At 42.8% G+C, this 24,333-nt stretch overlaps 5 protein-coding genes across 8 annotated transcripts in view; 3 read left to right on the forward strand and 2 right to left on the reverse strand.

Moving 5' to 3' along the window:
- Window positions 1-200: 200 nt before the first annotated feature.
- On the forward strand, window positions 201-3,011 carry LOC120446153. Its single transcript, XM_039626982.1, has 2 exons — window positions 201-341; window positions 401-3,011. The coding sequence occupies exon 2, from the start codon at window positions 403-405 to the stop codon at window positions 2,920-2,922; it is 2,520 nt and encodes an 839-aa protein (XP_039482916.1). The 5' UTR covers window positions 201-341; window positions 401-402; the 3' UTR covers window positions 2,923-3,011.
- A 154-nt stretch (window positions 3,012-3,165) lies between these two features.
- LOC120446963 lies at window positions 3,166-3,348 on the reverse strand. The gene has a single exon (XM_039628219.1). The coding sequence runs from the start codon at window positions 3,346-3,348 to the stop codon at window positions 3,166-3,168; it is 183 nt and encodes a 60-aa protein (XP_039484153.1).
- Window positions 3,349-4,854: 1,506 nt separating this feature from the next.
- Window positions 4,855-15,111, forward strand: LOC120444464 (FK506-binding protein 2). Its single transcript, XM_039624136.2, has 5 exons — window positions 4,855-4,994; window positions 6,760-6,955; window positions 13,944-14,032; window positions 14,100-14,287; window positions 14,476-15,111. Exons 2-5 carry the CDS (start codon window positions 6,762-6,764, stop codon window positions 14,653-14,655), a joined length of 651 nt encoding a protein of 216 aa, XP_039480070.1. The 5' UTR covers window positions 4,855-4,994; window positions 6,760-6,761; the 3' UTR covers window positions 14,656-15,111.
- Window positions 15,112-15,162: 51 nt separating this feature from the next.
- Window positions 15,163-20,414, reverse strand: LOC120444463 (zinc finger FYVE domain-containing protein 9). Its single transcript, XM_039624133.2, has 8 exons — window positions 20,247-20,414; window positions 19,293-20,135; window positions 17,614-19,081; window positions 17,271-17,549; window positions 16,183-17,206; window positions 16,001-16,127; window positions 15,770-15,934; window positions 15,163-15,710 (listed from the first exon to the last, which is right to left on the reverse strand). Exons 2-8 carry the CDS (start codon window positions 20,112-20,114, stop codon window positions 15,558-15,560), a joined length of 4,038 nt encoding a protein of 1,345 aa, XP_039480067.1. The 5' UTR covers window positions 20,115-20,135; window positions 20,247-20,414; the 3' UTR covers window positions 15,163-15,557.
- Window positions 20,415-21,173: 759 nt separating this feature from the next.
- The window catches only part of LOC120447076 (syndecan), an 88,399-nt gene continuing 85,239 nt past the window's right edge, over window positions 21,174-24,333 (forward strand). For 3 of the 4 annotated variants that reach the window (XM_039628467.2, XM_039628468.2, XM_039628470.2), the window contains exons 1-2: window positions 21,176-21,339; window positions 21,996-22,261. In XM_039628467.2, the coding sequence (XP_039484401.1) occupies window positions 22,169-22,261 (93 nt within the window). In that variant the 5' untranslated portion in view covers window positions 21,176-21,339; window positions 21,996-22,168. Of the gene's footprint in view, window positions 21,340-21,995; window positions 22,262-24,333 lie in introns of all 4 variants that reach the window. The other variant, XM_039628469.2, reaches the window with a different exon arrangement.

The raw sequence follows: 24,333 nt of genomic DNA on the forward strand, positions 1-24,333 counted from the left end.
TGGATTTCAAAAACATCGGTTGCTCAAAAAAAATCTGTACACTTATTCTTGAGTTATTAATAAACGTACCATTGTTATTCATTTTTTAATAACTTGCGAATACTTTGTTTAACATTAAATACAGCCAGCTTTCAGCCGATATTTTGTTTAACTACAATAGTTAAAAACACAAGTGTCCATCACTAAACAGCTGTTTTCAGCGGCCAGAAAGAAGCAGAGATCACACGCGTTTGGAGTTTGATTGAGGGAAATTCAATTTGTTAGTTAATTTCTTTCTGGTAAAGCTGGATTACTGAAGGAAAAGACCAGGCTCACAGGCACCAGGACCCATCGACCAGCTAGCAAGTTCAAAAACAACTCTTTTTCAAAACCCGCTTACTTACCGACATACCAATTGCAGAAATGCCGCGACGCTATCAGAAAGCACTCAATTTGTCCAAACTCAGTGCCCAGGTCAGAATTAGTGATAATGAATCCGATGCCGAGGACGATTTTCCGCCGGATCAAGAAGCAGAGGATAACAATGAGCCAGATCATCTGCGCAGCATTTTGGAGAATGCACCGCATTTCTCCAAACCGGGCCTGAACACTGGAATGTTGGGCCAAATCTTGTACGATGAGGACGAGAATCGGAAGCAGGACTTGCCTAACTGCTCGGTGACAGTGCCGCTCCCCCTTTTTCTGGCCAAGGATGGACAGACGCCTCGGGAGGAAGCTTGCATCCAAAGGCCAGGCGCCTACGACGAATGGACACGAAATTTGCATTTTCAAAAGGCAATATTTGATAGGAAGTTTAAAAATATGAGACAGCGCGAAAAAAAGATGGAGCAAGGTGTTCACAGTGCAAGTCTGTTTGAGTTGGCTGAGCATATAGCCCGGCAGGAGAATTCCTTCTTCAGAGATAGCTACGATTACTACTACACAGGCGGAAACCTAAACACGTTGCCGTTTGAAGGAGGCGGCCATCTGGCCATGCATGTCAGTGGAACGAAGCTTAGAGACCTGCACTTTTCCAGAGATTATGGTGAGGCGGAGTTTTGGCAGCCATTGCATTCGGCTCAGTTAGAGGAAGCCTCCAGCGAAGTGTTTGAACTTCTACCACTGGACAATTTGAATCGTAGTCATATGTTCCTGGCACGGTTTCTGAACGAGGTTTCCCTATACCAACTTAAACGCAAAGAGGAGCAGGATCCGGAAGATTACGAACTCATTCGCCAATGCATGTTTAGCGGTCAGGAAGCTCCATTTACAAGCGCTGCCCAATCGTTGGCCAATGCCAATAATTTGGCCCTAGCTAGCCAAGATCGCTCCTTACGCTTCATGGATATTTCGACACAACAGGATATAGCCAAGCTTGATGTTTGCTTACTAAAAGGACTGAAGCAAACCACCAGTACCTGGGCACAATTAATGCCAGCAGATGGTAGCACCTTTCACTACCTAACACAGCCTGTTTTGCTTACCGTAGATGTGCGATGCAATCAGTCACTGAATCCGTGTTTTGCCAGCAGCGTTCACTCCAAAGCTTGCGAGAGGTTCTCCAGTTTGGCGAAAAGTGTGAATCCCAATCTTTTGTATGTGGCTAGTAACCACAAGCTGCACTGTTTGGACATCCGATGTTTGGGTAAAAAGCTGACCGATCGAGCTGTAGTAACCTGGACGCATCAGATGACCTTTCCGCCCACTTTAATTGACACATGCGTCCATCAGAACAGTGAATATATAGCTTTGGGTGGACACTTACCCAGTGATCTGCGTATTTGTGAGCTGCAAGGAGCTCGGGCAAAAAGTGTGGATGAAATGTTTTCGCCTGCAATACCCTTTGCGCCACTAACCTTGGAGGAAGCTTTAATAGATGCTCGCTTGGGAGGATTTGTTGATGTATATGCTGATCTGGCAGAGCGAGTAACAAGCTGTATGACAGGAATGCGATTTCTTCGCTTGGAAGGGGCAAGTGATCAAGCTTTTGCCCAGCTACTAACCACAAACAGCTTAGGAGATGTTTACTGCCAAAGATTAACGCTAAGGGATGAAGATGAGCACGTCCAGGACATCAGAACCGGACTTCACACCACGGAAGCCATTCGCTACCTTGCCAATGCTGTACATGAACGCGTCCAACGCCAGAGCATACGCTGCACAGAAGTACGGTCGATACCAGAAATAAGGGAGATTTTTCGAGATTCTACCAAGAGATCAAAACCTGATGAAAAACCTCTAATCGTAGAAGAGATCGAAATTGACTATGGAATAGAGGATACGGATGTTTCAGAAGATGAAAGTCTGGGTTCCGAAAAGGCAGAGAAAGATACTTCGAAATCCAAGAAAAATGATAAGAAAACACCTAAGAAGAAAACCAAGCAGAAACCAAAACGTCAACCGAAAAAGAAAGCTCCAAGTAACAGGAATGATAAAAAGCAGAAGAGCATCAGTCGCGGTTCCTGGCAGAAATCCGCTTACCAGCTGTCCCACTACACGGACATGATGTCAATCCGTTTGCTGGACGTGTGGGATATGGAGGAGTACGATACCACACGAGACGTGACCAAAGAAATGTTTGAAGAGCGATTTAAGGAGAAGGAGCTGAAACCGGAACAACGCATGGCCAACTGGTTGGACCAATTGCCCAGTCAAACAGGGCAGCCCACAGAAGACGAGGTGGCAGAGGGAAATCCCGACATGGTTCCTGGAACAAGTCTGCCCAAGATCTATGGCGCCACCACAGCGAACTACTCTATGATTCCAGCCCCCAACTCTGAAAAGGACATGGCACAGCCCCTCCTGAGTCCCAAAAAGGAGTCGCCTTCTGCATTTAGGCACGAGTTTTCAATCTTGCTGCCCGGACAGAATACTATCGTTGAGGACTACCATACTCCCCCGCCCGCTAAGAGGCAGAAGGTGAAGCACGTCATGGGTTTCTAGCTTAAGTTTAAGTTTAAGTTATAAATAAATAGTAGATTATAAAATATATTAAATAATTAATACGTATTCTAAATATTATTTAAGAAATGTATATTCCGCCAAACAAATTTAAAAAACCTTTTTTTTTTCTTGTTAACTTAAAAAGGTCTAAAATAAAACTTGGAATATTGAGTTTTGCAGTCGAAGTAAGTAACACTCACACGTAGACTTCACAGTTGCCCATCCCCAAAACTGTGCTGCACTTTATACTTGCCATTTTCGATTGATGTCACAGTTTGAGGATATATCTCCACCCAGATCGGGTTCGTAGGCTGGATTCACGATTCCAACAATTGGCTCGACCACAAAACGATCGTTCCTGCGTTTAAGGGCGTATCCCACAGATCGTTTTGCCATATTGTGTTTACCTTGATCACCGTGCAGCATTATTTGTAGCCCTTATTTTTTCGACCACACTACACGACCGTTTAGAGAGTGCCGCAGATTTCGACTGATTTTCAATTAATTTGGGCAGTTTGCATTTAATTGATTCGATCTATCTATCGCTCATCGGCGCTCAGTGGGGCGTAAACGAGCCAAGGGTGACCATTTCATAGGAGTGGCCATAGATAGAATATATGCGTAGTATAGTTTAAGCTAAGCTCGGTGAGCTAAACGCCCAAAACTTTTAGTTGAGGAAGATTATCTCGAACTAAATGCAGCAAACTATTTAATGCTATTGGCGAAACATTGGCATACTTACAGATACAATGCTAAAGCACAAGTCGAATTTTTTGTGGTAAGTTCAGATTTAATCCATCATAGACCCACAGAGCCAAAAATCTTATATTTAGCACAAAGAAATTGATGGCAACATATAAAATATAGATCGTTCGCATTGTATCGTATCGTATTGGTCAATCGTAAATATGTGACACATTTAAGATACAAAACTTGTTGGGAACTCTACTTTCTATCAGTGCACAAATTTATCAAGCACAGCTTTGAAATGAACAATCAATTATAATGAAATATGAAAACCAATTGTCAAATTTAATTCGCCAATCATTAAATTAACTCTTATAATCAGGCTCCACCCACAAATAAATATAAAATAAGCGCCTGCGCAGTGAAAAAAGTAGGCGAGGCGTAATGTTTCGACAACTTTGTTGCCAAAACATCGTCAGCAACATGTAGACTACAGCATGTCCTTTGGCCACAAACTCCTTTTAGTTCAACTTGAAATACTGCTCGAGTAGGTTGTGTGCTCTTCGTGTTCCATATATTTTCCGTTTTTGTTACATTTTTGAAAAGCATTGTTAACTGGATAGTAATGAACTACTTTTTGGAATATATTTCGGTGTTGCATTATTCCCGTAAGTTGTGGTTTATCATCAATTAGAGTTTACTTAAAAGCATTCTTCATTTAAAATATACAAACTTGTTTTAAATATAGCAATTGTATCTGAATGTAATTCTGTCTTAACCTAAATCCGCCTGATCCGCCCCTGAGCAAATTTACGACTTGATTACGTGGACAAGTGCTCTCTGTTACACTCTCTTTCAGTTTACCCCCCGCACTGTGGATCCCGCTCTCACAGCTCCACAACGTCACGATCTTTCACTCTCTCGTACTCTTTCACGTGGGGATGGAGGTTAAGGTGGAGCCCCCTCTTCCTATTACTTGCCGGGTCTCTCCCTCTCTCAAGATTTCCACTCTTTCTATATACGGGTGCACCAAAAAAAAATATTTCTGATAGAGCATGGGATGGAAAAAACTGAAATTAAATAGAAAAATTAATGAAAATTAATAATGAATTGTATATTGCATATTTGTTTAATGACTGTACTAATAAGTTTTGTTGTTTTACTTGTGAAGTGGCACGAAAATGTTTCTCAGTGTAAGAGTAGCGGGTAGTAAAACAACGTCGGCGGCTTCGCTTCCAGCATTTCTCGGCCGCACTTCGATCGAAACGGACGTGTTTGCACTTCTCCGCCGTTTGCTCGCGTGTTTTTTGCTGTTCGCCCGTCGCATCCGCCCCCGCCGCCCCTTCGCCGAAATCAAGTGATATCTGTTTTGTGGAAGACCAAAGGTATAATACAAATATCAGATCGTAAATCGTGTGCTTGGCTTAGCGTAAACATCTTGGAGTTGTGCGCTCGCTCATTAAGAAATGAACATCGAGAAATCGAAAGAAAGCGTGTACTTTGCCATTGCTGTCGTGTCTCTTCCATTCATATTCAGTCCACGCTATCCCATACATCCATATGTATACACAAATATATATGCACATATGTATGTACATACGCCCCAAGAAAAACCGAACGATGGAGGAGAAGGAAGAGAGCTTATCGCTCCAAGTCCATAAAAATAAATATACAAAATATCGCCGGGTGGTTGCTAGCCTTAGTTTTTGTTGCCCTCGATCGGCTCAGGTCAGCAATTAGCATTTTCAATTCGGAAACGAGGAAAACTCCTGACGTGTCGCTTAGGACAAGATTTTCCAAAATATTTAGCGGCGGTCTGTAAATTGGATCGCTTACGGTAAACTTCGTACCGCCAGTTCACTGAACCTTTCATAAAAGACACACACAAAAAAGCTGAAACAAAAAGATACGTGTGGAAACGAAGAAGCTGAATCGCCCAACAGGTTTTAAGGCCAAAAAGTGGACGCCTGTACAGTGAAGCTGCTTAAGATACTATAAGATGTTTTCGGAGAGGAAATACACAATTTTAAAACATATTTCAATATGCGATTAGGAATATCAGCCATATTGTATAGGCATTCTCGTCTTATCTTACTACATTATTCGAAGTCCAAATTCCTAATTCCTAAACCAGTGGATTTATGCCACATTGCATATTTATATGCATAAAGGCATTAGAGTAATTAATCATTTTCCAGCTTAAGCAAGAAAGTACAACAAATGTGTGTTCATGTCTCTGAGATTTCACTGTATGAAGAAACAGAAGCTGAAGCAAAAGAGAGCAGTTGCTGAGGAAGATCAAGAGATGTTAATGCCGATTTCACGTAATTGAGGCTTGACCATTGCCTTTCCATTAGTGAAAGTTTTTCAACTATATAAAGTCCCACCATATTTTATTTTTTGTTTGCCTTATTAGTTTTTTTGCGCCCATTTGAATTTTATTTTTTGTGTCTTTTTTATATTTGGGTGACCTGGGCGCTTTCAAAACTTTCATTTAAACAGAAACACCCACCAACACCTAATTGGAAATGACGATGGACATTACGCATACGCCACCGCGTACGCGCAATAATTTCGGTTGGCTTTGGGTTTATGGCTTGCATAATCCCCTCCAGCTGGTTGAGATGGTCAAAGCTGGTTGGTCGAATGCGGCTCCCCACTCGAAAATGAATTGCACATTTGCATAATGACTAATTTTTGCTGTCCGCGCATCCCATTCGCAATCGCGGCGAATACCCCTCTTCATCCATACGATTTCAATTTCAACTTTACACTGTTGAGCAAACAACTGTTACACCTTTCCGGGTAATTGGTTTAAATTCATCATTTAAAGCTTGTGCAACCCAAATACGACGATTAAAACGAAGATGATGGAGAGCAGATGATAGTGAAGATGGATCTGGGTGTATAAAAGTGATGAACATCAATCCACTCAAGGCATTGGTGATTTGATTCAGTTTCGAGTTAGTGGATTTTATAGTCTGTAGTTCGAACTCAGTTAATTCCAAGGATATAAATATATAATTCCGTAGATCTTAAACTCTTTATTTGGCTTATTACATTCCGTGTAGTCGAGTGAATAAACATGTTTCTGTTTTTTTGAAAGTCTCGGATGTGTTTGGTAATCAAGTTTGCCCATTTATCTTGCAGCCATGTCGAAATCCATTCTCGTTTTCTCGTGCCTTCTGCTGGTGGCCATCAGCAACAGCCTGGTCCAGGCTGAGGATCTGAAAGTGGACGTGATCAGCACGCCGGAGGTGTGCGAACAGAAGTCCAAGAATGGCGATTCCCTCACCATGCACTACACTGGAACTCTGCAGGCCGATGGCAAGAAGTTCGACTCAAGGTGAGTGGTTAAATTAAAATCGCCCCCTCTTTCTTATCAATCAAACAAATGAACAAAGCTGAATCCCATCCATAAACTGTAATCTGGCGTTAAACAGCAGTGATTATTTCACATTGCCACAAAAATTTCGACAGAATGTCAGAGTTCAGGATGATTTTTAAAGCCGTCGTTGTTCGTAATCTGCACACACGCACAACCACACACACACACACTCGCCTCCATTGGAGATGCAGATTAACATACTCGCAGATACATGTGTTTTCCGTATGGGATTAAAGCTGCTGGTGCTGCATAGTCAGTCTGTCGTCACGGCGGCTCATTGCCGTAAATTAGACGCCAACTGATAAGCGATCTCATTGTTGCATTGTCGCTGCTGCTGCTGTTGTTTTTGCTTCTGCTGCTGGTGCATTTTCCACGCCTGAATGCTCCCCTTGCCTTCTTCCTGCAACCCATCTGAAACTCATTTCCCCGCTTTTTGTTTCATTTTTCTGTGGGTTATGGGCGTTTATTGTGACGTGGCCCTCAATTTTTGGCTTCATTAAGCAAAGAAAACGTTTTCCGTTTCGAAAAGCAATTTCGAAAAGTGTAGAATAAGGTTATTGAATACCATTTAAAAATATTAACCATTTGCAAGTCGTTTTCAAACCATAAGATTACCATAGTAATAACTTGAAAAGGAAATGATAAGGCTTTTAAACACACAAGACCCAGTGGAGCAACTTATTACCATACTATTTTTCTTATCTCAAACGCTTTCTCATATTCAACCTTTGGTTTTCTTGTAATAAATCCTGTAAATTAAAGCCACAGCGTAATTTGAGTTGACAGCCCGGGGAGCCAAAGAAAAACCAATTATATTCAAGGAAAATCGAAATTATTTCACATGTGTGGGTTGGTTACTGCCGCAAAAAAAATCAAACGTATCTTTTCGATGCGTGCAACCGTTTGGCAAGCGGTAAAACTCATTATCAGTGTTTTATAAATATCAGCTGGGGCAAAAACGTTGTCGATAAGCGACCTAAACTAGATTAACTAAACTGATATATTGTCCGTTGATTGCATATAAATAAAATATATACGTAGAGATAGGGAGGGCATTACTCCACAACTCTCTCGCAGTTATTAAATTTTGATTTAATTTTATGAGCAGAAAATTGTGTTTCTCGTAGGGGAAACGATTTCATAAACGTCTGACTGACCCCAGACTTTTGAATTGCACCCGCTTCACCCGTTTTGTCATATGCTAAAATGGAAAACATTTTATTTTCCCATCCATCTCATTGGACATTTTGTGTCCTTTCACTGACCTTACCTTGAGTTTTGGTAGACAAATTTTGGATGCAAATTATGTGGAAGTTGCAAGCCCCACGTCACTCGTCGCTTTCTGGGCTTAAAAGTTTCGCAATTGCTGTTAAATTTGGCGTGGCAAAGTCTCTGTGAGGCACTGGGAGTAAGAGGAGTGGGAGTTGTGGGAGCTGGCCAACTAACTAACTCAATCAGAGTGCGTCCCCTTTTGCTACCCTTGTTTTCCCTCTGGCTCGACACCTGTTGCGCTGCGGCTTAAATGCCCTCGAACTTGGCTAACAACCAAGGCACTTTGTGCCAGTCATGTGCAGTCAAGGATGCCGACAGGCGTCCCCCTCATTCTTTGCCTACTTCTGTGATAAAAATCCTTTTCCAGCCACTTCTTGCCTCCAGCTGCGAACAGCTCCTGCTGCCACTTTTGGGTTTTAGGCCAAACAGTCTCCTTGCAGCGGAAATTAGCTGGCTGAAAGCCGGCTCTACACCGGCTATAATTAAGCTTTTCCCTGCAGAGCAGCTGGAAAAATGGATTTAAAAACGAAGATGCTTCTGCAGAGAGATAAGTAGGAGGAGATTTTTTCTGCATTTGACGGGTCTGTCGATGGAATTTTCTTATTGAAATGCCAATCAAAATGGAAACTGTCCTAAGCACACAAGCATACGGAAACAGAAAACGTATATACCCGTGTATACGTGCTTAATTGATATTGAAATGGATTACAACTTACTTGGGTGGCCATAAAAGAAACTCTACATTTCGGACAATTGCAAATATCTCATCTGCCCTACCTCCACATTCCATTTTATAACTAATTCAATAATGAGCAGGACCAGAGCTGGAGTCCTGTCACGTGCCTGCCGCCTATTAACTCCATTGTCCCTGCAAAAGGAGCCACATGGTGGAGGAGTCCATCATGTCTACCTGTCATAGCCAGTCCCGAGTCACGTGCAACCACAGTTTGTCAATGACTTTACTCCCCTCCACATCTTCATTAGAGTTTCGCGGCGCCTCCTGTTTTTCTCGCAACAAGTTGAGCTCTACTTTTGACCCGCAGACCTTCTTTTGGCCGCATAAATTATGCAGCCTCTCGTCGCTATATTCTAATCAGCCTGACGCGTAACATGACTACACTACTCCCTTTCACCTTTTATGATATATGCCCCAACCCCCTCCACCCGAAGATTTTCATGTGCTGTGTCACTTTTCCGGGGAAATTAATTTGTTACTTGAGTTGCAGCTACAAACTTGGTGATGTTTTCGCTTGAAGTTTCGCTGAAACAAAAGGGAAAGATTGTTGAAAGAAATTTAGGAATGTTTCTGCTTCATAATAAAATTTGGTGGTTTCTAATAAAGTCAGGGCATTCGAAAGTACCTATACATATTTGGTGTTTGGGGTCAATTCACACCTCCATGCGACACTTTTGATGAACATGTTAATGGGCAATATTTTGTATGGGTGAAAGTTGAGCCAGCCCAATGATAGAGCCACAAAAGGCAATGTCCGATGTTACAATGGAAATGTTTTAATTGATTTATTAATACCTTTTCTATCAAAGCAAGCTTGGAATATATTTGTCGGAATTTTCTTTCGGTGCAAGCTGTAGTTTGAATATGAAAAGAGGAGTGGCTCTTTTGTTGGCATCCTTAAAAACATGTTTCACAAATTTTTGACAACGTAACGTTGGAGTAGCCATGAGGAGGAAATAAAGAGGAGCACAAGTCAGTTACCTGAAGCATCGGGCCATAACTTGCGATGTTGTCGCTCTTTCTGGCTGCCATGATTTGTATGTTCCAAGCGCTCAGTCCCCATTTTTGTTGGCCTTTTCTTACCCATCCACATCCCAATTTTTCCCCCCTTTGTGTCAACTCTGCTGCAGCAAGTGCAATTTAATGTCCAAAAGCAGAGTGCGTAAAAAATAAAAAAAAATACAGCAGCAGCAACCAGAAATGCATCAAAGTGAAAGTTTTAGCTTACACTCTGGACAACCTTGAATGGGGTGGTGCTGGCCATGGTGGGGAAAATGGAAGTGGGAATGGGAATTGTAGTAGGAGTTGGAGTTGGTGGAGACCTTAAGCTCTGCTCGAGTGGCCACAGAAACCTTGACACCATTGGTGGCAAAACACTTGGAGGAGAGTGCAATTGTTGCCGAGTATTGCGGAGTTGCGAACTCCGACTCCAGTAAATCTAAAGCTCATTACCATGTGGATGCAATCAAGTGCGGCTGTTTCTGCAACTGCAACAGCCGTCTGACTTTTATGGCAACTCTTGCCTCGAATGTATATTTTACTCGGCTCGCGCGTCAGACACATTTGTAGATAGTTTAAATAATTAATGAGCTTCAACGGTTGCAATTCTTATTTTCCACAATTTACAGCAGCCTTTTTTCGGGGCTGAGTGGTACGTGATGCCGCCAGCTGGGGCATAAATTTGGGTGTCCTTAGAGGTACTTGTCCCGACACTGGAAAAACAGTTTGCGCCTTTAAAGAACTTAAAACATATTATAAGTATAGAAAATTTTTTGTAAAATGATTTTATTTTCTTTACTAGGTTTTCATATTTTCCGAACTAATTTGTAGTCAGGATATATAATATTTGTTTGGAACCATAAACTCAGTTGTTTTCTCCCAGTGCTGGGGTGCAAACTTGTTCAAACTTTAGACTTTTTGTGTGAATTGTTCGCACGTTGACCAGTCCCGCCGAGAGAAATCCTGGGGCCAGAGGTCCTGCCGGAGTCCTTGTTCTCTGGTGCACGTTAATCGCAACTTGTCGCCCCAATGGGGAGGTATCCGTAAGCGGAAGGTAACGGAATTGCGGTTGCATATTTGATTTTATAACTTTTCTTGGCCGGACACATAAAACGAGGTCATCAAGGGATCCACCCAAAAGGATTCAATTTGATTGGATTGAATGTGTATGAAGTCGTCGGAGTGACGTGGTATGATTTCGGGTAGCCATATGCCACCACCCAAAAATCACCCACCACACCCACCGAAAGCCACCCGTGGTGCGGAATCACGTAGAACGGCAAACGGATGTTTGGGCGCCCATTCAGCTGCATTTTAAATTATGCGATGCGTTGGGACTTGGCTCGCAATTCGTAGATACAGATACAGATACAGATACCAACACGGATTCGAATTGGGATTCGGTTAAAAAAGGCACGGCAAGAATGAAATCGAAACTTATTAAATATTTAGCAAGTGGATGAATGAGTTTACATTTTTTGCTTGACTTTATGATAATGCGCTGGCCATAAAGCCAAAATGTAAAACGAAGAACCCCACACATGTATGTACATTTGTGCCCCCCTGCCAGCAGACCCCCATCCTTTCCCCTCTCTAGACCACAATCTAAGCCCCATCGGAGATGAGCTGGTAAAACCTGCGAATCGCTTGCAAAATACTCGTATCCATGAATTTTCCGTTTGATATTTGCCAATTGCACAACAACTGCAACTGCAAGTGCAATTGCAACTGCAACTTGTTTGCCCACCTGCGAGTGAATTCAGGTCCGATCTCAGCTGACCTTTTGTTTGTCTTGCCCGGTAATTCATAAATATTTGATTGCCTCAGGGGGACAAACAGGACGAAGGACACGGAAGTCCGGCGTGGAGAGGGGAGGGTGGTCAACTGTGCTGACTGAAACAATCAACACGTTTAAACGATTTCATTAATTTATTTACGACTCGGCAGCTCCGTTTTTTAATCGGTTTCCCAATTAAAGTTGTGGGTTGTATGGCGGTTTAAAGGGTTTAATGGTGATATTTGACGGAAAATATCATTACAGCTAATTATCATTTACTAAAGGATATAATTCATTTTTAATTCAAATCAGTTAAAGCTGATTTATATGCAGGCTTTTTTTTAGGAACTTATACACTTACAAAATAAATAACCCATAAGCGTTCAATATTGTACAAAAAATAAACATGAGGGGCTTGTAGTAAGCCACGGAAATCGCATAAATTAGCGAAGATTCTCGAGTAAGAACTCCAAGGATACACAAAAGGAAAGGAGACTCCATAAAATGTTTCACATATTGTGCTAGATATTCATGGAAAATAATGCAATAAAAATTCACAGCCACAGACGGCGACAACGAAATAAAGACAAGCCACCAAGGTGTCTTAGATGCCCCGTAATCCCTGGAAAACCAACCTAAACACACATAGGACATGCGGAATCTCAAGTGTGTGGGGTGTGGGCGTGGTGTTGTACAAATTTTTTACGCTTTTTTATTTCATCTGGAGATTTGCACTTGAGCGAAAGCCGGCGACAAAAAAAAGCAGCGACGACGACACTTTGGTTACGCTCCAGAGTAACACTTAACCGCTCTGAATGTGAATGTTCGTTTTTCTGGCCTTTTTTTCTTGTGTTTGGGCCCGGTTGGGTGGATTATTCAGCGGCAATCCGCAATCTACAATCCGCATGCCACTTGCCGCACCTCCACTTGCCACTTGCTACTTGCCACTTGCCCCATCATCGTTTGTGACTTGAACTGGAATTTGAAACAACAGCCGGAGCATGTAAAAATGTTTTGCAAAATGCCCAGGAGATGCACATAAAATATTTAACAGACAAGCCCTAGAACTTTTCCCACCCACCCATGTGGGTGACTCTCCTGGTTAATCATTTGTTTCCTTTTCCCCAGCCTCAAGTGCAATAATCTGTCTCGGTTCCATTTAAGCGGGGATCCCCAGCAAGTTAAGGCAACAATTTCCATTTTTCCCGCGCCTCTTGAAAACCCAACAGCCGCCAAGCAACTTTCTTAACAAACAGCAATAATAATATAATGATGAACAACAGGAGAGTTTTTGTAAAGAAAAAAGCAAGCAAACTTTTCCTGCAGTCAGCAGGCCCAAGCGACACATTTCAATTGCCAAGTTCAGATCTCTGGAGGGTTAACAAAGTTAAACAACATTTCAGCTACCTCTAAATGTTGGCAAATTTAAGAAAAAATCTTTTCAAATTTACATAATAATAGGTTTTTGTAGGAGAACTGGTAATTTGCAGCCTTAGATAATTAATGCATTAATGCAACAAACATTTTGACTAGTTTAAATATTCAAAAAAATATTTCATTTTATGGAAGTAAGATGTACTTGTATTTATATAGACCTTAATCATCATAAACTACACACCTTGTGTTTTATATATCTACATATGTACATATATCAATGTGGCTTAGCTAATGGAAAGGGCAGCATCCCAAACTGAATTAAAGCCCATAAGCATGTTGGCCTATAAACGCCGTTTTACAACGTGTTTATGGATCTATTTGCGATGTGCCCCAACCTCTTTAGCAACCCTGAGCCACTGCGAATCCATTTCTATATATCATAATCATCGCGAAATGAAAATGGGCTGCAACTGTGCCACATCATACATCAAGCTCAAGGCGCGACATTCTCATGCATACCTGAGCAGCTCCACTGCCTTTATCGCCCCTTTTACGCTTAGCAAATTAAAGTAAACTCGCTTAGCGACGCCATCAAATAAATAATTTTTATAGACTGCAAACAAAAAAAAAGATATATAAAAAAGAGAGCAGTCATAAAGAAATGATGAATTGTTTCGATTTAAGGCTGCCACCAGTCCACGACACCTGTAAGCACTTGAAACTTTGTGGCCAACAAGCGTCTAACAATTTGCATCTCCCACGTTTTTGTTCTCATTTTTTTGCAGCTTCGACCGCGACCAGCCCTTCACATTCCAATTGGGCGCCGGCCAGGTGATTAAGGGTTGGGATCAGGGTCTGCTCAACATGTGCGTGGGTAAGTGGCGAACAAAAAGTGCTCTGCGAAAGGTGTAAACTAAATTTGAGTTTGCTTTGAAATGCAGGTGAGAAGCGCAAGCTGACCATTCCTCCCCAGCTGGGCTACGGTGACCAGGGTGCCGGCAACGTGATCCCACCCAAGGCCACCCTCCTCTTCGACGTGGAGCTGATCAACATCGGCAACGCCCCGCCCACCACCAACGTGTTCAAGGAGATCGACGATAACGCCGACAAGCAGCTGAGTCGCGAAGAGGTAATTGTCTATGTATGGATCGCACTTTTGTTATATATACATGTCTCTCTTCACTGAAATATCCGTTGGACGTGGGAACAGTTACTAACCCTAAGGCAAAATATCACTAAACTTTCTGTAGATTAGAGCAATATTTCAACTATTTCCATAAGTAATAACTAATTTTGGGTATTGTTTATGCGCTGCAGGTCAGCGAGTATCTGAAGAAGCAGATGACCGCCGTGGAGGGACAGGATTCCGATGAGCTGAAGAACATGCTGGCTGAGAACGACAAGCTGGTGGAGGAGATCTTCCAGCACGAGGATAAGGACAAGAACGGCTTCATCTCGCACGAGGAGTTCTCCGGACCCAAACACGACGAGCTGTAGTGCTCAATCATGGGGCCAACAGCGAAGGGACACGAGTGCTTAAGTTATATAAAACCCAAATATATACACAAAACTAAAACATATACAACAGATGAGGCACCAGCCGAGCAATAAATCGAGTGCAACTAATGCTTCCCGATGTCATTTTGTATATAGCATACATATCAGCATCTAAACACCAACACATTAGTGGAGTGCATTATTAGTTTGTGTGTCTGTCCCCCGGTACTAGACGTAGTTTAAATTATGTACAATCTGCGAGAGAATGAACATCATTTTTATATACATTTATAGGTTGTTATATACTTTGTGTCGTCTGCGGGTGGTGACGATTTTTAGACCCATCGTAAAGATAATATTCATATCGTATATTTGTAAATCAGACACACGCTCAAGACGAAGTCAATTGAAACACTTTAAATTGAATAAAGAATTGCTATCAATAATTTAACAAGACGCCACAGTTGTTTTTGTAATTTCCACACAAAATTAAACAGCCATTTCATCAACAGTTTTAATATAGTTGTTATTCATATATATATATACTCGAGTGGTAAATGTGTAAAGCATATTAAAGAACATCACATACAAATCTATTTATTTAGGATTCTTAGATACTTTTTACTTTCAATGAAAACTCAAAACTAATAAAAATCAAGAATAATATAACAGTTGAAGTGAAAGGTTAGCGATAGGTAGAACTGTATAGACAAAAACCAATCGATGAGCTACTTAAATATATACACAGTTAACTAAGCCATCCAACAATGCCGCTATCCTCATTACTTGCCCCTTGGACTCGTGTAGTTGTTGCAAGCTTTGATCGCGTCGCGCTTAGAGTTAAGAAAGTTTCCGTTTGGCCTTCAGATCCAGCAGGAGAATTGCACTACGAGGGACTAAAGTCAAGCGTTCAGTATGTAGAAGATCAGCTCGAGAATGATTGGATCTTGAATGCCAGAGGACTCGCCATGCAGCGTGGCTATCAGATGGTTATCCAGCGCGTTCATGTACAGCGGCGCTAGTTTGGAGCCCCGGGCTCCGGCTTCATAGCCCACCTAAGAGTGGAGAATATCATTACTTATTTTTAATGCTTTCGGTTTTGTTTCAAACATACGTTATCCTGGTCGAGAGTGACTCTTAGGCCAAGTTTATTAATGCCAGCCGCTGCTAAGAGATCAAGAAGAGGCAGCAGACCCATCGAGGCACTGCGAGCCAGTTGCTCAGCAATCCGAGTTATGTCCTCATAGTTTCCACCATTTGTTGCATACCAGTCCTCGCACTGCCAATGGAATTTATGCGAATTAGTAAAGTCATGTCGACCAAAGTACTGGGTATTTAACAATACCTTTATAATGTAGATATCACTTAGGCGGATGGAATAGTTGGTATTGGAAAAGTTGAAGCTGGCCCATTTCAGCACACGCATGTTTGAGATGCCATCCATGGGCTGGTCATCAATGGGCGACTTAACCCTGTAAGCAAATTAAAATTAAATTCTCTTCTTCACAAGCGATGTCGAAAACTTACCCCACATTGATGTCACGATTATTGTCCACCCACTTAATGCTAACAATCTCACTCTGATCGTCGGTGGCGTCAATGGGGCCGCAGACGATGTCGATGTCGTTTTGGTTGCGCAACGCCTGACGCACTTCCTCCATTTTGGCTGGCATAATCTGTACCATTAGACCATCCTCCACGATGCTGCACTTTCCCGACAAGCCACTGCTGCTCTTGAGGGCTTCATTTAGGACGAAGAAGCTAGCTCCAGTGATTTTTCTGGGTTGGCCTTGAATGTTAATGGCCTGCGTGGAGTAGGAGTACATCTCGGATCGATCGTCGTTGATGTTTTGCATGCAAACCAAGTGACCATCGGCCACTTTTGAGAAGTTGCCAGCAAATGCCAGTATATGATCACTGGCATGATTGATTGCCTTAATTACTTCCTGCTGGCGATACTTTGGAATAATCACCGTCGTCTGCCTGTCCTCCATGTGGATATATAATCCTCGGATAGCCGGTAGAGAGTACGAGTAGTTGCGGAAATCCACCAGAAAGTTAATGATAGTTTGAGCTATTTCTCCATACACCGACTCCCTGCCGCGCACCGAGATTAATGGACATGGATAGTACCGATATTGGGCACCCAAGCGAAGGATCAACCGCAGAGGTAGGACCTTAGCCCATGGTACCTCGTGCCTATGGATAAGTACGCCAACCAGATAGGGATTCTCTGGGACAATAACGCCCTGCAAGCACTGGTACGTTGGCCTGATGAAGATGAATCCACCATGCTCCCGGGAGCCCAGAAAATTGGCGTTTCGCGGACTGGTGAAAGCCAACTCATGGGTGCCGGACCGAGCGTGCTCCACCTCCACGTAGATCTCGTACAGGTGCTGAAACAAATCTTTTGGAATTGCGAGATCTCCCTTCACATATTCTTCTTGCTTGGGTTGCTTTATCTCCAGCAAAATTATCAACTCATCGCTGCCCATATGATGAAGTCCGGATGTCGTGAAGTTCAAAACCCATCGATTCATACAGCAGCTCACTGGGGATTACAGAAAGTTTCACTTTAGAGAAATTAAAAATAGTTTAGAGTTCCAAATACTGACTGTTAACAATCTTGACCAGCACAAAGAAGTTGTTCTTTATAATGAACTTGAGCGTTTCGTTTTGCAATCGATCAAGAAGCGATCCGTCGTTGCGCACCACTTTGTAGTCCACATCACCGCCCTCTTTGCTGCTTATACAAATGGGGGGCAGGCCGTTCTCCTCGGCGGGCAAATAGCAGCCTTGGGAGTCTCCGTTTGGCGGTAGTTTGCGATTCCGCGTCGCTTCCGCTTTGCGTCGCGGCGAGGTCTGAGCCTGGGACTGGGATGAGGAGCGACCAGCTGGGGAATACACATATATGGATTATATATAACGAATTTCAATATAAAAGAAGCTTTCCCTTACCGCTTGATTCGGTAGCCGACAATGTGGCAGCCGCTGCACTTGGAGGAATGGAACCGCGGAATAGCTGCGCCACTAGGCCCAATGTGGAGCTAGTGTCAATACTGCGAGGTGGCTCTTCCGTCGCAGGCGTTGGTGGCTTCTGGCCAGCTCCCGAGCCGCTTCTGGATAGTCCCCTTCGCGCCTGCTTGGACTCGCCCCACTGCTGCTCCATGGTACTGGCCAGTTCGCTGCCGGGCGCAATGCCATCACTGAACATAACGCTCTTCCGCTTTCTTACGCCCTTTTGGCCATCCGAACTGGATGAGTTAGGGGAGCTGCCATCGGTTTTCTTCAACACACCCACGGGCACAATAACGCTGGGTGGCGGAGCTCCCGGAGAGGAGGCCACCTGACGGTGTGGCGGTATTGTTGAACAATATTCCATTGGATTGTTTGGGTTTGGCGAACGCATGGGAGTGGGCGGCAACGCCGAACCCGGTGCTGACACAGAATTCGATCCATTAGCCTGCCGCTCAGAGAGAATCATATAGCATTGCACACAGACCCTCGACTCGGGTTCGGTGGCGAATTCCAACCCGAATCGCTGCGAACAGCAAACAGAGCACAAGACCTTTCCGCAGGCGCGACAGTGGTGACGCCTTTTGATCATGGTGAACTTTTGTTGACATTGCATGCACTGCCCGGCCATGTTATCCGGCACCCATATGGGTGGCACCTTGCCCAGATTAGCGTGCGGATCGCTGTAGCCCACAGCTTCGTAGATAGGACTATCCTCGTCATCCTCGCCGGATATGACATCTGCTCCTGCTGCTCCTTCGCTGACTTCGGCAGGCTGCGAATCTCCCTGTTGAATTTCGGGGTTTTCATCTTGAGATGGGGTGGAACTTTCACCCTGGCAACCATTCAAATTCAGGGTTTGTGGTCGCTGAGGGCGCTGCTCTTGGGTTTCCAGTGCATCTGTTGCCAGGCTGGCATCTTCTTGCTCTCGATCCAGCTCCGCCTCCAGCTCCTCTTCGCCGTCTAGTTTCCTGCCCGAAAGGGAGTCCGATTCCGTGCTGCTGAAACTTGAGGCTACATCTTCGCCCATAGCGGTAACTGGTGTGGACTCCGGCTGCTTTAGATCAGCGAATTCCACAGTGGAGGCCTGCGAGAAGTTGTCCACGTTCATCTGGTCGTTTGAGGTTGTCTCCTGTTCATCGGATAGTATCCGCACCGACTCCTCCTCGGTCACTGGCGAAGCGGAGGCGGATTGCTCATCCTCGGGCATCTGCTGTTCCCTCTCCTGGTTGTCATCTGCGTCCATCTCTTGCAGCATGCTGTCCAGTTCGGTGTCGGAGATCTCGTCCATGGTGGAGCAGAAGGTCAACGGTTGGCTCCGCCTCGGATGCTGCTCCTGTGGCTGCTCCACATCTTCTTCCTTCGTTTGTTCTGGCTGCTCTTTCTCTTTTGCGACAGCAACAGCTGCTTGCTGCAAAAAAATAACCGATTATTATAGGTGTTTTAAGATACATACAAAAAAGTTTTATACTTATACAGCGAATAATATACAGCGAATATTATAATTATACAAACCAAGATAATTATAAGCTGAATGGATTTATGAAGCTGATAATATTTCAAAACTAATTCGCTGAAGTTATTAGTCATTTACACACACAACGTAGGATAATAGTACTTACTAAAATGGGTAATGGAACATCTATGCCGTTGGTCATTTCGGTTTCGGGTTCTCTGCTGGGCGACGACTCCTCCGAGAGCTCTTCGAGGACCTGTCCCAGAACGGAAGATGCGGTGACCTCCTCCGGCAATAGAGATTGCGATTCTGTGACGGATGCAGTAATGGAGATAGATGACAATCCGACGGCTAACTCCTCGACAGTTGGCTTGGATTTCGTTGGCTCTGGAATCGCCTGATCTTCATTCTGAACCTCATCCTTGACCTGCTCCGGCTGTTTTTCCTGTTCCTTTGCCACAACCTGAACCTCACTTGGTTTCTCGTTTTCAGGGGGCGTTGCTAGCTCCTCCGAGTGGCTGCCGTTGCTCACGGGCGACGGACCCGACGAGAAGGTGGAACAGGATGAGGTGGTCAAGGATTCGGAAGACGATACAATCGCCTGGCCGTTATTTTTGGACGCCTGTTCGCTGAACTTGTGGATGTCGTCTTCGTGCTCGGCCTCCGTTTGCCAGTCGTAGCTGGGTAATTGGGCATCCACCTGCAAGGACTTCACATTTTCCCTATAGTCATCCAGGCTGTTGAACACCTGGGAGACGCCTACAAAGGATTTCCCAGACGCCGGTGCTCCCACAGACGATGGTGTTACTCCAACAGCTCCCGATACTCCTGGGCCCACTCCACTATTGGATGCACTTGCTCCGTCGCCCAGAAAACGGCCAGGATTTGCAGCGGCAGCTGCTGCTGCTGCATTTCTACTCAGCTGCTCATCGGCAGCTATGCGCAGTTCCAGATTGTCCAAAACCTGATCAATGTCCACCAAGTCCATGGCCACCAAATCCGCAGAAACCTAAAATATTATGGGAATAACCAGGTTAATCTGCTTGCATTTTCACAGAAACGCAAAAGAGAAAAAACAACACAAAAAGATGTGGGGAAAAAACGGTCTTGTGATTCATACCTTTTTCACACCTCCAATATAGTCATAACAAAGCAATAAGGAAAACAAGGACGTGTTCGCCTTTATTGAGCAGTTTTAATCACCTGCAATTACCTTATTTACTTTGTTTTTTCTCGCTAATTTATTAACAAAAACCCCGAGACGAAATACATTGTAAGAAACTGCCTAAAAATAGCCACAGAAACAGTGTTGCAAAGCGATAAGAAGTCGAGTAAATTAGCACCTTACTCATTTAGTATTTCATGCAGCTCTCTCAATATAAATCTCTCTTGAATACTGTTAGTACTAACATTAATAAATGTTAACAGATGTAACAGCTTTTTGAATTTTAAAAGTACAAATGTAATAAGGTGGACGTTGTATGCGCTCCTTTTCAATTTGTAAGAATGTTTTCATTACATAATGCCTTTGAATTGAAGTTAATCTATATTATCATTGGCATTTGGAAAAGTCAAAAGCAATTGTATGTTTTCAAGAAAACATAATGGGTTCCACAACTGGAAATAACAGCACCTAAAAACAATAGCAACCGAAAGAGCGCAAATCAGTATAACCGCAGATAAGTTTAAGCAAAATACCATAACAATATAAAATCTTGTAGATTTCATTAATGCATCAAATATTATCATTTATATTGCTTAAAGTTAATTAAAAATTTATCCAACGCCAAAGAATTACATAGAAAATATCGAATACTTATAATACAAATATGTCAATAAATGAGAAAATCATAAAAGCAAGACAACCCAAATACAAGAAATTTAATATTCATTTTTTATAACAAAATGGTAATAGAAATAAATAATTTTCAAATCGGTACGAGTTTTAGTGTGACCATGTATGACTTCATCCAGCCAACTATAGGAAATAGGATTTTTTAGGAAATTCACGGCTTGGATGTTTGAGTCGGTTCTCCATCTGGTAACACTGACCAATTCATTCGAAAAAAATTTACGGAACGAAGAAGGCACGGGTACGTCCGGATTTAAGCGCGATTTCGTGTCTGTTGTTTGGTCGGCACTCGAGTGTAAAGAAATTTGTACACCCCCGAAAAGAATCGCGAGTGCAATTTTGTAAATACGGAGAGGAAAAGGTGCGCAAAATAGCAAAAATAAATGCAACGAAAATAAACGCAGCAAAACAACGGGCAGAAAGATACGCAAAGAAGAGGCAGGCGAAGCAGAGGAGAAAAGAGACACATAAAGAAGCCGCCATAGCGGTGTTAGTGGGAAAGAGAGGGCGAGAGGAGACGGAGAGCGAATACGAATGCGTATGGTGTAGTTGTAGTGGTGGGCGGTCGTGTTTTTTTTCGTTGAAAAATCTCTGGATTAAGAGGGTAAAACAGAAAAACAAAAAGAAAACACCGTGTATTGTACGAAAAATGTTGTGAATTCTATGTTGCTAAAATGAAAAATTACAAAAATTAAATTTGAAATGCATTAAAACACCCACACACACGCACACCTATTCACACAGTAGTTGCGCTGTTGTCTCCTCTTTTTTTGTGTTTTTCTCTCTGCGTAAACGTTTTGTTTATTACCCCCGCTCTTCTACTTCCTTTCTTTGATTTTAGCCGCGCGCGCATACGATAAATTGTTGTTAATTTTACAGTGTGTAATGCTTAATTAATACCCTGTCTCTCCACCCATCGCTATCTCTTTTGTTTTGCAATTCAATTGATAACACATCGGAAATAGTGTGTCTGGAAAATAAATAATCATAAATAGTTTCATGTGTGCATTTCAACAGCGTTCTTCTAGTGCGAAACCAGTTTGAAAAGCTACAAGAAATATATATAGCTCGATATATATATATGTATATGTGTGACGCCGCCAGTTCTAATCTTTAAATCAATAAACAAAACTGGAAGCCATTAGCTGAAGTCACAACAGCAGCAACCGCAGAAGAAACCAACGGGGAAAATGAAGCCAAAGCAGAAGATTTCCGTGGAGCCGCTCTTGCTAGTCGCAATTCTCATCGGAGTTTTGGTAGCCGCCACCCACGCTCAAGATCAGGTAAGCCCTTTGGAAAACCCAACCCGAAATGTGTGCACAACAAATATTTGTTAAATTTACACGAAAAGTTTATTTAATAGTGTTAGGCCTTTGCATTGCCAAATGTCTGTCAATTTACAACCAAATTGCTGAATGTTATTAGTTTACATTAAGATAACCCAAAACCGATGGACAACTTAAAGTTTACCTGGGAAACCAAATAATATTAATGTGGCTTTAATGGCTATCGAATGATTATTCATATTAATGCATCACACACAGCTTGATTAATTACATCGAGCATAAAGGTCATCATTAGACATTGCTATCCTTCTGTAGCTGCATAAACATGCTCAGCATTTGGGGACATAGTGGAGCATTTAATTGAACTTAGTTTAGATTTCAAAAGCATTGTTGTAAGCCGCCCATACTGCTTGTAACTGCTTCCCAATTAAATCGAGGCAGATTCAATCAGCAATCCGAACTCCCAATCCCAGTTTTCCCACCTTGAGGGCTCCAACTCGGTTCGATTTCTTGTCCACTTCAGTTGTTTTTGCGGTTTGCGGTTGTCCATGCTGTTGTTGCACTTATCATGCAAAATTCGGCAGCCCGAAAGTTGGATACATGTGCATGTGCATGTGTATGTGTATGTGCATGTGCAGGGGCTTGACGGGCAATCTCCAAGGCATTGCACTGAATGCAATTTGTGGCTGCAGATAATGAAGAGGAAAGGCCTCCATGTACCGATGAATGTAAGCTGTTAGTTGTGAGCCGTAAGCTTCTGGCTCCAGTGCTCCATTGGTTCTTGTAGAAAAGACATTAAAAACGTCTGCATTGCGAACGCATAAATATGGCAGTGAACTATACGCACAGACATCAGCTCAGCACTCTGCAATAAATATATATATAGATAGATATAGATATAAACATACATAGATATAGACAAGGAGGTTGCTGTGCTGTTGGTCAAATAAGGCTGCAAATCCGAAATGGTCATCGGGTCCAGCTCGCAACCATCCATCCATCTATCCATCGATGCTGTCCGTTGTTACCCATTAGCGATGAGAAATGAGTGCCGCCACAGAAACAGATATACCACGTTCGTATGGAGAATGCGACTCAGAGATATTGAGATGATTCAATTTCTGACGAATTCCTTTCTTTTCGTCTCGTGCTTTCTTTAATCACCTGCCCAATGAGATCATTTGGTGGGTGAATGTGGTGTTTGAAAATTGTTTACAGATTCGAGACTCGCCTCTTTGTTGTTTTCTACTTTTTAAAGTACTTTGGGGGCATTAATTGAGCAGTTTAATTTAGAGTTACAGACTGGAAACTCGGCTCTTAAAGGGTATTAATTAGGCAAAACAGATTTAGTTAATAGGCAAGTTGTGTTGCTTAAAGCAATTGCCAAATTGGTTCTTGTCCTAATGATTTTGATTTAAACTGATTTACTTTCTATACTTCAATATTATAAGTAAATCAAAAGATTATTTATCAGCCTTTCCTTGTTATCTTGAGCAATTACAGTTAAGATGTATAAGTTGATTGTTAAACTCACTAATGCATCAGCCCACAAGCCCAAAGGGCATTATTATTATCGCTTTCTTATCTATATCAATTAAGCAGCCATTTTCAAGCTTTGTTTAAGCTGTGTCTCTCTAGGAGACGTTTTCCTAATTTTCCTCAAAGAGTTTACAATTGCATTTTCAAGAGCTCATCACTGAGAGCACTTCTTGATTTGGGCCTGGGTTCTGGGCCAGTTTGTGATACAACTTCTGCTACTGGTCATGATGATCTTTGGCATCGACTGTTGCCAACAAAAGCATCCGGCTATTGCCAATTTCGATGGCTGTGTTTGCCTCTTTCTCTGCCTGTTTGTTTGTTCGTTTGCTTGCTCGCTTGCCTGTTGGTTTGTTTGCTTTTATTGGTGTGTGACTTATTGGCCCGAAAAATTTCTACACACACTTCCACATAAATAGTGCGATGGCCTTTTACCCCTTCGCAATTGCCCCCCTTTCCCCCCTTCCTCTCTGAAGCAGTCTGTAATCTTGTTTTTGCCGTTCCGTCCATCTTGTGTCCTGTTTTTGGTGTTT

The sequence above is a fragment of the Drosophila santomea genome, chromosome 2R (assembly GCF_016746245.2).
Source record: "Drosophila santomea strain STO CAGO 1482 chromosome 2R, Prin_Dsan_1.1, whole genome shotgun sequence".
NCBI classification, from domain to species: domain Eukaryota; kingdom Metazoa; phylum Arthropoda; class Insecta; order Diptera; family Drosophilidae; genus Drosophila; species Drosophila santomea.

Bases quoted from the DNA above. Each gene is read 5' to 3' on its own strand.
- LOC120444464 (XM_039624136.2), top strand. From the start codon at position 6,762: ATGTCGAAATCCATTCTCGTTTTCTCGTGCCTTCTGCTGGTGGCCATC. The intron at 6,956-13,943 runs GTGAGTGGTTAA...ATTTTTTTGCAG, and splicing joins GGCAAGAAGTTCGACTCAAG to CTTCGACCGCGACCAGCCCT. The intron at 14,288-14,475 runs GTAATTGTCTAT...TATGCGCTGCAG, and splicing joins AGCAGCTGAGTCGCGAAGAG to GTCAGCGAGTATCTGAAGAA.
- LOC120446153 (XM_039626982.1), top strand. From the start codon at position 403: ATGCCGCGACGCTATCAGAAAGCACTCAATTTGTCCAAACTCAGTGCC.
- LOC120446963 (XM_039628219.1), bottom strand. From the start codon at position 3,348: ATGCTGCACGGTGATCAAGGTAAACACAATATGGCAAAACGATCTGTG.
- LOC120444463 (XM_039624133.2), bottom strand. From the start codon at position 20,114: ATGGACTTGGTGGACATTGATCAGGTTTTGGACAATCTGGAACTGCGC. The intron at 15,935-16,000 runs GTATTGTTAAAT...TTCCATTGGCAG, and splicing joins GTGATATCTACATTATAAAG to TGCGAGGACTGGTATGCAAC. The intron at 15,711-15,769 runs GTATGTTTGAAA...CTCCACTCTTAG, and splicing joins TCACTCTCGACCAGGATAAC to GTGGGCTATGAAGCCGGAGC.